Source organism: Oncorhynchus keta, chromosome 25 (genome assembly GCF_023373465.1).
Source record: "Oncorhynchus keta strain PuntledgeMale-10-30-2019 chromosome 25, Oket_V2, whole genome shotgun sequence".
NCBI lineage: Eukaryota > Metazoa > Chordata > Actinopteri > Salmoniformes > Salmonidae > Oncorhynchus > Oncorhynchus keta.
In genome coordinates this window covers 9,753,172-9,766,413 of record NC_068445.1, presented here as the reverse complement: position 1 = coordinate 9,766,413, position 13,242 = coordinate 9,753,172, and the positions used below count along the sequence as shown (strand labels likewise).

The window sequence follows — 13,242 nt, the reverse complement described above, 5'->3', positions numbered from 1 at the left end:
TCTAACTTTGAATTATCAATTACTGTGAATGTGGTCCATTCAGTGAATGATGTCCGTTCAGAGAACCCGCAGTCAGCATCTATATAAGACTGGGCTACTACTGTGATTTTAGGAACAACTGGGTGATAATATGTGGTGACGACTGCAGAGAATTGTGCTCCATTGACTAAGAATTGTTTCTCTTTGATGTTAAAGGGATAGTTCACCCAAATGACAAATTACTTAATGGTTTCCGTACCCTGTAAGCAGTCTATGGAAAAGGATGACAGCATCCATGCTTTGGTTTTGTTTCCCATTGCATTATTTCCAAATGCTAACGTTTTAGCATTTGTGGCACAAATAAACTGCAAGTCATTGTACCTATATTAGCATTTTTTGACATCATGACCAAATCATGAGCTACCCAATCAGTTGAGCTACTCAATCAATTTCAGATACGGATGATTTGAGCTTGATGTGTGAAAAATGTTAATATAGGTACCATGACTTTCTTCGGATTTGTGCCACAAAAGTTAAAACACAAAAATGTTAGCATTTAAAAACAGTGCCAGGAAAATAAAACCAATGCGTTGATTGCTTCCATACCTTTTCTGTAGACTGCTTACAGAGTAAGGAAACCAATATGTCATTTGGGTGAACTATCACTTCAACAACAAAGTCACAAGTTAGTTATAACATTATTACCGGTGTTCCTGGTAAACACGATACATCGTTTTCATATCACATTGAAAAATAACCTGCCACGGAGACACCATATTTATGTATTAATGTATTTATTTAATCATGCATGCCAGACATGATCCTATTCATATTGAAGAATACAGATTTGCATTTGCATCCAAATAATCACTACCGTGAGGTCATTTAAAATCTCTCTCTCTCTCATATCAATTTCACAATGTATTTCTGTACATAATCAGTGGAAGAACTGCATGCATTAAAGGACACTAAATAAAGTGAGACTGCTGGAAGATAAGTCCCCTCAAGTAACAATATCAGCATTATTGCAGAAATGTGCTTGGACGCCACTTTAGGATACAAGTAGCCTACTCTCCAACAGACTGAGGGGAAACGAAAACCTCTTTGAATTATAACCATAATCTATCATTCACAAAACTGTATGACACAGTATAGGAAAATATTGAGAAAATACTGTACATTAGGTTTTGTTGGATCGCATTGGCAAAATTCTCGGTATTAGGCTACTGTCATATGTGTCCTCAGACATACAGTACCAGTCAAACGTTTGGACATACCTACTCATTCCAGGTTACATATGGAATCGTGTACAGTAGTAACCAAAAGCAGTGTTATACAAATCAAAATATATTTAATACTTTGGATACTTCAAAGTAGCCACCCTTTCACTTGATGAAAGCTATGTACACTATTGACATTATCTCAACTAGCTTCATGAGGTAATCTCCCTTAATGCATTTCAATTAACAGGTGTGCCGTGTTATAGGTTAATTTGTGGAATTTCTTTCCTTAATGCGTTTGTGCCAATCAGTTGTGATGTGGCAAGTTAGGGTTGGTATACAGAAGATAACCCTATTTGGTATAAGACCAAGTCCATATTTTGGCAAGAACAGCTCAATCATCTGACCTCAAACCAATTGAGATGGTTTGAGATGAGTTGGAGCGCAGAGTGAAGGAAAGGCAGCCAACAAATGCTCAGCATATGTTGGAACTCCTTCAAGGTGAAGCTGGTTGAGAGAATGCCAAGAGTGTGCAAAGCTGTCATCAAGGCAAAGGTTGGCTACTTGAAGAATCTAAAATCTAAAATATATTTTGATTCGTTTAACACTTTTTTAGTCCCATACGTGTCATTTCATAGTTTTGATGTCTTCACTATTGTTCTACAATGTAGAAAATAGTAAAAATGTACAAAAAAACCTTGGATGAGTAGGCGTGTCCAAACTTTTGACTGGTACAGTACATAGATCTCCCTTTTATTTTATATCTTAGTGTATTGTACAACAGAGCAAACATTTACAGAGCATTTACACATGATTTAGAAGTGCTATGGACATGTTTGTCCTTGCATGCCCCCTTTCCACAAGGAAAACAAAAATACTTATTTTGTCCCCGTGAGTGCTAAGAGCCCATTCACTGAGGTTAATTAAAGGACCCAGGATCCAAACCAGTGCCTGGACTAAAACCCAAAGGGGAACCAGACCTTCACCTTATCACTCTTCTATTGCAATGCAACGTTCCTTCAACGAGTGTGTTCAATGGTGTTCAGACATCTTTAGAACAGTTTGCTCACTTTTTTAAACTTTAGCTTATTTATTTACGAAACATTTTGTGAAAAGTGAACTATCCCGTGTATTGTGAGACAAAACCGCACCAACAACTAACAACATAAGAATCCAACATTGTGCAGTGTTCTTTTCATGACTATATGCACCCTGCACCTGAAAGTTGTTGGATGATCTTACACTGGTTTTGAACAAAAGCACAAGCTGAACGGAATATTCTTCACACTTTGTGATTGTATTAAAGCTCATTGTTGGTTTTAGTTGGTTTTAACTTTGACTCCTGTGTCCACAAAAGGGGCGGGAGGGGCGGGTTTCATGGAACACAACTGAAGAGAGAGGTCATTTTACATTTCCTTACACACAAAAAATATAGATCTATGGTCCCATGAGAATTTGGGTTGAATGCATACGCACAGTGATTAGCGGAGGCCTGTCTGCTCAAGAGAGATTGGAATATTCCTTACTTTACAACACATTTCCTCCATCTGCTGAGTGTCACTTGCACATCTACATCCTTACAAAACAAAGAAGCAGTGTAGGAAACATGTGAAAATACCCATTCAATAATATTGGACATTGATAAGGCAAATGAAACATTCAGACCAAGAGTGAAGATACACAGAGAGCAGCCAGTCTCCCCCCCCTCTCCAAAAAAAACTATCAAAAGGCAAAGAGTGCCAGTGTCACCTCCTAGGTCTATCTCCTAGGTCTATCTCCTTAGGTCTGTCTGCTAGGTCTATCTCCTAGGTCTGTCTCCAAGGTCTTGCACATTGAAATCAATGTTTTTATCCAGTGTACGACAAAACGCTGTAACCACTTGGACTGCATTATCCCCACAGTTAAGAAATTCAGGAAAAGAATACCATGGGTCCTAATTGTGTAACTAGATTCACGAGAAAAGTTACAAACAAAATGAATGTGCAGATTTCATGTAAATGTTTTAATTACTGTGAATTTCAAATAGCCACTCCATGCTTGAAAGGCACCCTCAGTTTGGTAATGCTTGTAGAGGAGTATTGCTTTAAAATATCCAACTTACATTCAAAAATATATTTTTCTTTCTCTTTGACAGCTGCTCAAGAACATACAATGTAAACAAATGATTCAATACTTGTGATTGCAATGTACAATATAGTAATTAATCACATGATATATTAAGTAAACCATATAATACATGAGTGCTTATAGGTGACACTTTTTATACATGTTAAAAGCTTGTAATAATTCAATACTTTAAATTTGACAAAAAAAGCACTAAGAAGGTATAAATAGTCAGTTTGTATTTCAAACAGCCATTCAATTATTCATTGTAAGCAAAGAAATAGGTCAATATAAGCAATCAAATTGCAATGTGATTCAATTAAAGTGATGTAATACTGATCAAATATAAAACACAAACGTATCTTATTTTTTGAGAACCTGCGATGTAAATGTTACTCATCTCATTCCATCTTTACAAACATGTGGTAACAGGCATTCCACACCAGTCAGATTATTATGCGTTAAGGGATTAAAAAAAAACACTGGTTCTCTGCCATTTCTTTTTTATATTAACTTGAAAGGTGTCTCTACCTCTCATAAAATGCATACGATTCATAGAGCTGACTCTTTTGCAAATGTTTCAAATAACTCCATCTTGTGGAATTCAGTTATCTAACCATTCTCTTCTAGCCTACTCATACATACAGTAAGTATTCTGTCGTCCTATAAATTTTTGCAGACAATTTTCTGCCGGTTTAAGTTTACCATTCTAGGTGATTACATTGGTCAGTCTGGTGCTTCAATTTGAATAGAAGAAATCATGAATGACTGCTAAAAAAGGTAAGAAGGACGGTATGAATGTTAGTGTCTGTCTTGCTTTTCAGCCTTCTCATCTTGAAGCTCACTATTCATACCGAACAGGAGATTAAAATGTCTGGCTACTTGAGACTGATGTCAGACCCAAGCAACAGAATTCTGCTGCCACAGAAATGAAAGGAATGGTGTTTGGTTGCTAAAAAGGCTACTTTAATCGTTTTTATTTTGAAGTGTTGCAATTTCATAGTGGGCATACTGCTTAGGATGAAGGACTCTCTAGATAGGGTCACAGCTCCCTCTTGTGTCCAGTTCTGAGGTTTTCTAAGGGAAGTATTTATAAGGGAAATACTTATAACATTGGGATGGTGCTGGTGCTATCAAACAATCTGTTACATTAGAGGAATTGTTTTTGGATTTTCTTCACCCATTTCATACACCTTGAGTGCATGTATGATTATGTGTGTGTGCGTGTTTACTCCTCTACACTGTAGGCCACAGTGACAATAAACCCACGTGACTGGGGATTGGACAACGCAAGTAAATAGATAGACACTTATGATGAGTCTACATTTAACTAAATATTCCATCTTCCTTGTTACAGAGGTCATGTAGGTAATATAATTTAGTGCCCTGGAACTCTTTTGGGTCAATGCTACCTGACTGTCAGTGTGCATGGATTTTAAATCAGGGACATGCATTATACATAATAGAGCCCTATTATATCTAGAAATTCAACCTGCACCATCAGTTTGGGGTGGCAGGTAGCCTAGTGGTTAGAGCGTTGGGCCAGTAACCGAAAGTCTGCTGGATTGAATCCCCAAGCTGACAAGGTAAAAAGCTGCCGTTCTGCCGCTGAACAAGGCAGTTAACCCACTGTTGCCCAGTAGGCTGTCATTGTAAATAATAATTTGTTCTTAACTGACTTGCCTAGTTAAATAAAGGTTCAATAATTATTTTTATTTTTTTAAACGTTTAACTGGTCTCTATGTGTGTTCTACTACAGTCACTACTGCTGTAATCTAGTTCACCTGACCCTTCCCCATAATGTTCAGATGGTCTGGTGGACCAAAGCTTCCAACATCAGCTTCCAACATCAGCTTCCAACAACAGCTTCCAAGCTTCCAAGAATGATCAGGAAAAAGTCCTGACCAATAGCCATTGGCTTTATTTCTAATCAATCACCTCTCTCCGAACACCTCAGCTCTCCACAAGTTTTTTTTATTCGGAGCCATGACTATTTTTCAATACCACATAGGCCAGATTTGAGTAGTTGGCGTTTCAGGCTTATATGCGATACGTACAATTACCCTGGAGACTAGGTTACAAATGATGCTGCTGTTGTAGCATGCAGTTACAGTAGAATGCAGCGCTATGTCTGTGGTGGAAGCACAAAATATCCATGGGTATGGGCGGTTTAAGGGCAAAGAGAAAATAAGGAGAACCTGAGGAAATTTGGCAATACTGACCTACAGTCATATATTGTCAGGTGGCCAAGTTGATCATTTTCTAAAGACTTTGACTAACCTGTTATTAGTAGAAATGTTTTTCTCTATACTTTCTATGTGGACTAGACTAGTGTTCTGTGACATGTGATGCATTAGTGTGTTGACTTGACAAAAAAAATGGTAGACAGACACGGTACATAGCCTCCGTTACCAAACACGCAATGAGAGTCAGCTTGAGGAGGTAAGAACTACCCTAGCTTCATAGCACTTTGTTTAAGACTGGTAGGTTCCCTCCCCATAGACCTTGCTTTCCCCCGAGCCAGCCCTATGGTCCTGTATAACAGAATGTGCCCTGTCCCATTGTTGTTCCCTTCATAATTGTCACGTGTAGTTGTGTCTGCTGTTGAAGCTGCGGAACGCAGAGGGGGTGGTCAGCTTCCTCATGGAGAGGCTGTCTGTCTTGGCGTCAGGCCGCGCCCCAGACTTGCTCCTCAGGAAGGGGTTCCTGGGTTCCCCCAGAACCCCACGGTCTGCACCCCTCTCCATCCTCTCACTGACCGACAGGCTTTTTCTGTGGGGAGGATGGACCAAGGATGGGTGGGAGGAGTCGTCTGAGGAGCAGCTGTTGGCTCGTTCCAGCCTGGAGAATGGCGAGCAGAAGGGGGTTCCACTCGCCCCTCCTAAGCCACTCGCCATGCGACGGGGCTCGGGGGCAGGGGCCATTTCCTCTAGGTCTTCAGGTTCTGACTCTGTGTGGCTGAGCTCGGCCTCACGCTCTGGGTGGGAGGAGCTCATGTCAGGGGGCTTGTCAAAGGGGAATGAGGTGGAGCCTCCGGGGGAGTGGCAACAGTCGTCGGTGGAGTAAGGGGCAGAGACACACCTGGTGTCTATGCAGTCGGTGATGCTGGTGTACTCAGCCGCTTTGACCTGAACTCCTGCACCTAGGCCTCCATAGCACCCTCGCGGTGTGAACATGAGGCTGTGAGACTTGACCAGCTGAGGCTCTTCCAGGTAGCCCCCGCCGCCAGTGGACAGGTAGCGGCTGCTTTTGGAGCGCTCCAGCAGGCCCGCTGATGGTGGAGGAGAGGGGTCCAGTTCCCAGAGCGGCACAGTGTTATCTGGGAACAGGTTGGCGGAGCATAGTGACAGGTCTGCAGCCACGCTGTCCTCGAACACGGCCCCACCCTCAGAGTGTCTGTCGCCCAACCCGCTGCCTCCACCATAGTCCCTCCCGCTCGACAGCACCGCCTCCATAATCTCAGAGTGGAGCGAGGAGTCAGGCCGGAGGGGAGGGGCCATCCTCAGTGGGTCGAAGAAGACCTTGGCTGGCCCCTCCTCCTCGGATGCCGACACAAAGATGTCGACGCAGGAAGAGGGGCGGTGCTGCTGGGAGATGGACAGCGTGGCCAGTGGGAGGGGCTTAGACTCCTTGGGGGCAGAGCACAAGGCCACCGACTGTGAACTATTGGCTCGTTGCAGGCTGAAGGAGTGCTCCTTGAGGAAACGGTGAGCCCGGTCGGCCCCGGCTCGCTCGCGACCTCCCCCCATGTAGAAAGAGTGGCTGCGTGTGCGCATGGCCAGACTCGTGGGGGAGGGCGGCGACATGGAGCCCTCTGCACCTTCATTGAGTCGGTAGGAGTTCCCCTCTTGGCTGTTGAAGCTGCTCTGGCGCAAAAAGTATGCTGCATCTGGGCACTCACCCTGACGCAGCACGTAGGCTGAGTCTGTGCAGTCGGAGGAGGTGCGAGAGCGGGCCTTGTTGACCTCTCCCCGCTCCACTCCCGTGACTCGCTCCAGAGCCACAGCAATCCGACCAATCAGCTCCTCCATCTGGGCCAGACGGATGTCCACGGTCTGTAGAGATGCCTTCATGAAATGTTCTCTCTCATTCACCTCCTCCAGACGCATAGCCATATTCTCCACTCTGTAACAGACAGAGAAGAGAGAGAGAGAAAGAGAGAAGAGAGAAAGCGGAGAGAGAAGGGAGATGGAGAGAGAGGAGGGGGAGAGAGAGAGAGAGGAGCGGGTGGGAGGGAGAGAGAGAGAGAGAGAGAGAGAGAGGAGGGGGAAGGGGGAGAAAAAGAAGGGGGATTGAGAGAGAGGTGGGATAGAGAGAGGAGGGGGTGAAAGTGATTATATTGTCCATGACTGGAAATAATGGCAGCAAAGTAAGAGCCTATCATGTGATGTACTTAAAGACTACGTTATTTTTTTTAGAACCAAATAAAAATGTTTGAACCAAATAATGGCATGCTATAGAAGGGTCCAGACACTGTATTTTGTGAATTCACAAGTTTTTGAGAAACTTACCCCAACCACTTCCTCATTCTCGTTGTGTAGTATGGGGGACGGAAAAAAAACATGAACAAAGGCTCAAAATACACCCAAATACATCATTTTAGAAACGGCAAAGCTCTCAGTACACTGATGCAAGTCTTTAGATTTTGTACTCATGAAATTGTGTTGTTCCGAACTTTATCCGCAACATTATATTCCATTTTTTTGCGACTCGAACAATACCTCGTAGTCCATTCTACAGGTAACTGCGAAAATAAAGGAAACACTTAAAATTAGGGACACAAAGTATATTAAAAGCATGCAGAGCTTCCACACAGGAAGTTCCAGACACTTGTAGAATCTGTGCCAAGGTGCATTGAAGCTTTTCTGGCGGCTCGTAGTGGCCCAACACCCTATTAAGACACTATGTTGGTGTTTCCCTAATTTTGGCAGTTACCTGTAGCAGCAGGCTACACGGAGAATGGAACAGATGGATAGCGGAAATTTCTCAAGTTGCACAAAACTGAATATTAAATTGTGGATAAAGTTCATAATGACACAATTTTATGTATACAACATCTAAAAACCTGCATCACTATACTGAGAGTTCTAAAAGGACATATTTGGGTGTTTTTGGAGCCTTTGTTCATGTTTTTTTCTACACTGAGGATGAGGAAGTGATTTGCTGACAAAAAGGAAGAGCCTACATCATGTATTGTACTTAAGCATGACAGGATTGTGTCCAACCTCTCTGACGTCACTCGGATCCTCTCGTCATTCGAAGAGTTGAAGCGGTCATCTTTCTCACGGAAGTACTCCTCAATGCACTGCTCCTCAAAGTCATGAACTTTCTTCAGCTCGTCTTCAGTGATGAAGAGCTCTGTGATGGAAGGATGATGAAAAGCAACATGGAAGGATAAGCAGAAACAAGGAAGGATGGATCAATCTATCGCTAGAGGACTCCTGATATCTCAAGGAGCGATAAGTATAGTTTTTTTCTTAATCTGTTATTGTCTAGTATTGTCTTTTTGCTAGCTACCCAACTAACAATTCTAGGGAGAGATAACGTTTTAATAATGTTACTCTTAATGTTCCCCTAAAGTATGGGAGACACGTACAGCACTTAGGCAGTTAAACAGACTGTCTTTTGTTAGAACTCAAACTTAGCAGTAACAAGAACCAGATGTGAGATAACGGTATTTAGGGGATGAGCGCATAGATATTCTACCCAGCAACAACTACACCTGCCAATGGGAGCGCCCGGGGGCTAGGACCAGTTGGGGCGCCAACAATCAACATAGATTGAGTAAGTTTAAATCACACTTGATCTCTACTCTGACAGGCTGGCTCGGAAGCAGGAACTATTTCTGTCAGAGTATTGTCAGAAGATATCTTTAGGGTGTTGGCCAGTTCTCGGTTCTACCCTGCGTGGCCGTATATACGAAAATTGCATTTACCTCTTATTGCTTAGCTAATAAAAAGTACATAGTATACAATCGGTGACTCAGTGTCATACTTATCCTGATACCAGATTTGATCAGCGCAACCCGTTACACTATGTTAGCAAAAAACTTTTTTTAGCATGTTTTGGCATTAGAATTAGGATAACTTTCCATCAACGTACCACCAAACACATACAGAACATGGTTATCATGTTTTCAGAATGTAAGATATGAATGTCCTAGACACGTTTCATGGTAACGTTGCAAGAACGTTCATGTGTCCAGTTTTCTGAGGGTTAGGAGACTATTCCATTAAGGTCCCACCAAACCATACACAGATCATGGTTTCCATGTTCTCGGAACATAAGATATTAATGTTCCAGACACGTCTCATGGGAATGTTGCAGGAACATTTCTGTGTATCAGCTGTCAGGATGTCGCCTGATGTTTCTGCTGAGTTGTTCTGCAGAGTTATTCGAGGAAGACTCCACTTCACTCTCTCACCTGAGTATCTTACCTAGTTATTTTCAGAAGATCTCATTTAGCTCTTTTGTAAATTTCTCAACTTGGTGTGTGTTTTCTATGCCTGTTCGCTCTTCTCCCTTTTAGTCTTTATAGACGCACCCCACTCCTTGGCTGCAACTATTATAATTTAGTGTACCCTGCGTGCACAACCCATGTGGAATACCTGTTTGCCGGCAGCATTTGGAACTGCCCACCTGTGAACAAGAACGCCCTTCAGTCCCTGAATCTCAGACTATTTTTGTAAATATCTTCTTGAAGATGCTGTGAAGTGGAATAATATTTTCAGCAGCTGCTGGGTAGGTACCTTGACTTGTTTACAAGTAACTTTACTGCTAGCCAATGTTGAATTATTGCATGTTTTCTTAGCTAACTTAGCTAGCTAGCTAGCTGGCTAATGTTTGCTAGCTAGCTCAAGTTGACAAAAGCCATTTCAGTCTGCTCTAAATTCCTTGTAAATATCTTGCTGTGGGACCTAAATAAATGAGCCCAGATAATAAATGGGATGATGCCATAGAAAATAAACTGAGCTCAGACTTGTGACCGTTAGGTTTTCACCTTTACTACAGAGAAAATTGCTTGTGTCTAGCAGTTGAAAAGATATGACCCATATTACCTGCGCACCAAATTTTATTTTGGATTGACAGGCCACATTTCACACAAAAAAACACATTGTGGTCCGTTAAACTACTTGCCAGCCTCTGTCACTAAAGCCGATGCGAATGACCCGTGCACAGGTGTTGATTTGAGGTGTCTGCCGACCTAAGGTGCTTCCACTGAGCAGCTCTATCAGTGTTGCCGGCAGTAGCTAGTTAGCCAATTATTAATTAATAATAGCCAATTATTTTCCCTCCCAAGATTATATTTCAAGTAGGATAGCAGCCTACACAAGAAATACCTAATATTGGTAGCCATCTAGATTTCACAGTGACACAGTCTACTTAATAGAGAGAGCATGAATGGCAACAATACCAGAGACATAGTGTCCTACGTAGCTGTCACAACCCTGTGACACAGGCTGTGTAATTCTGTCCACTAGGCTGTCAGCTCAATAATCTCTGTCTCACTGCGGAATTAGAGGTTTGTCCATGTTGTTCCAGTCGTCAAATTTCGAGGTATTTTTAACACCCTGGGTTGCTCCTGCTACTCTGTATTGTTCCATTTCTCTAAATGTCACATTTAAAAGCTGCTGCTCTGTATCGTACCATTTCTCAGACAGTCAAATTTCGATGTTCCTGCTCTGTATCATTCCATTTCTCCAAATGTCAAATTTGTTCAGGCACTCATTCTGAATGGTTAAAGGGATATTTCGGGGTTTCAGCATGTTTTAACCCTAATTTTCCACGTAGGTTTAGTGTTGAAGCATCATCCAGACAGTTGTTTTGGTCAGAGTTCCATTCCTGAGATTTCTTTGACTGGCTTAATTGCTTGCATGAGCCATATAGTGGTAGTGGCCAGACTCACAAAAACATGTGCTTCAAAACGTCCGCACAAGAAACTTTACAGCCATCTCATGTATTTGTGGGCTATACACGCATGTCAATATCAAAACACTTGGCTATTTCCACTATTACGAGCATTAATGTGTATTACTCAAACTGTGTTTACTTCCTGTTTGGCCTTGTCTTGGAACTAATTTCTACGTCACTACTACATCCGTGTAGACCAGCAACCAGCAACAGCTTCCAGAAAGAGAGTCATAGGGAACTGGTTGTGTAAATGTGAAAATGTTTCGAAAAATGCAAAGCAAATTTTGACTGAAATTGAGTGTCAGTGCTGTTCCGATGGGACTTGATAATGTCAACACTTGATGAACTAAATTTGTCTAGAAAAGACACTGATGATGTCGGTCACAGCACAACAGTCTGTGAACGATCATGCAGATTTCCCAGCCCTTATCAACCCAGGAGTAACGTTTTTCCATGTCCCTAGATCAACTGAAAAAAAGCCAGAGAAATCTCAGGAATGTAAACTTCGACCAAAACAACTGCGTAGGATGATGCTTTAATTAATAATTAATAAAAGTAAGTGGAAAATTAGGTCTAGCGTGCATCAAATCCTTTAAGCTAGGGGTTAAGGTTAAAAAAAAATTAAAAACGTTTCCACCTCTGGGATCGAACACCAAACTTTCAGATTCAGAGTCACGGAATTATGCCCATCCGTCCTCCTTATCCACAACATTTGAGCAAAACCCAAGCCTATTTGATGGTAATAGGGCTCACTGTTGCAACTAGTTGTTGATTTTTCTGAAGTCCTCAGGATATACATCCAATTTCGAAGTGTATCATCTCCCTGCTCAGCTGCTGGACATAGACATCCATATAACCTCTCAACAGCATTGTGCCATAATGTTACAGTATAATCTAAACCTGTTTACGTTACCAGTAGTGTGCAAACATTTGGTGACACAGAAAGAAAGGAAAATAATCTGTGGTATTGTGTAGAGGCTATAGCAATGTTTTATTAGTTAGCTAGGGTTTGAATTGGGTGTATTTAGCTATCATAATTGTATTTGTTCAATGCCTCAATTGATTTCATAAACGATGTGGAATATATGGCTGTACAGATTCCTGGTTTGAATCAACTCAAGATGATGAACCGTGAAGATGGGACAAAGTACATGACAAAGTGACCCAGAGGAAGCCAGCTGTTATCAACCGCTGCAATGACACATTCTTCCAAGAGCTCACTGTGCTCAAGAAAGCGAAGGTAACCTGCCTAAATGATTACCGCCCCATAGCACTCACATCGGTAACCATGAAGTGCTTTGAAAGGCTGGTCATGACTCACATCAACACCATCATGCCAGAAACCCTAGACCCACTCCAATTTACATACCGCCTCAACAGACCCACAGATGACGCAATCTCAATGGAACTCCACACTGCCCTTTCCCACCTGGACAAAAGGAAAACCCATGTGAGAATGCTGTTCATTGACTACAGCTCAGCGTTCAACACCATAGTGCCCACAAAGCTCAACACTTAGCTAAGGACCCTGGGACGAAACACCTCCCTCTAGAACTGGATCCTGGACTTCACATCTGTCACGCTGATCCTCAACACTAGGGCCCCTCAGGGGTGCATGCTTAGTCCACTCCTGTACTCCCTATTCACCCACGACTGGGTGGCCAAGCACAACTTCAACACCATCATTAAGTTTGCTGATGACACAACCATGGTAGGCCTGATCACCGACAACAATGACACAGCCTATAGGGAGGAGGTCAGAGACCTGGCAATGTGGTGCTAGGACAACAACCTCTCTTTCAATGTGAGCAAGGAGCTGATCATGGACTACAGCAAAAGGAGGGCCAAACAGGCCCCCATTAACATTGACAGGACTGAAGTGGACCGGGACGAGAGTTTCAAGTTCCTTGGTGTCCACATCACCAACAAACTATCATGGTCCAAACACACCAATACAGTTGTGAAGAGGGCACAACAACACCTTTTCCTCCTCAGGGGAGAGCATCCTGACCGGTTGCATCACCGCACG

At 42.5% G+C, this 13,242-nt stretch overlaps 1 protein-coding gene across 5 annotated transcripts in view; it reads right to left on the bottom strand.

The window, feature by feature from the left end:
- Positions 1-762: 762 nt before the first annotated feature.
- The window catches only part of LOC118358114 (transient receptor potential cation channel subfamily M member 3), a 231,884-nt gene continuing 219,404 nt past the window's right edge, over positions 763-13,242 (bottom strand). For all 5 annotated transcript variants that reach the window (XM_052478596.1, XM_052478593.1, XM_035735591.2 and 2 more), the window contains 2 exons: positions 8,528-8,660; positions 763-7,427 (listed from right to left, as the gene is read on the bottom strand). In XM_052478596.1, the coding sequence (XP_052334556.1) occupies positions 5,885-7,427; positions 8,528-8,660 (1,676 nt within the window). In that variant the 3' untranslated portion in view covers positions 763-5,884. The remainder of the gene's footprint in view (positions 7,428-8,527; positions 8,661-13,242) is intronic.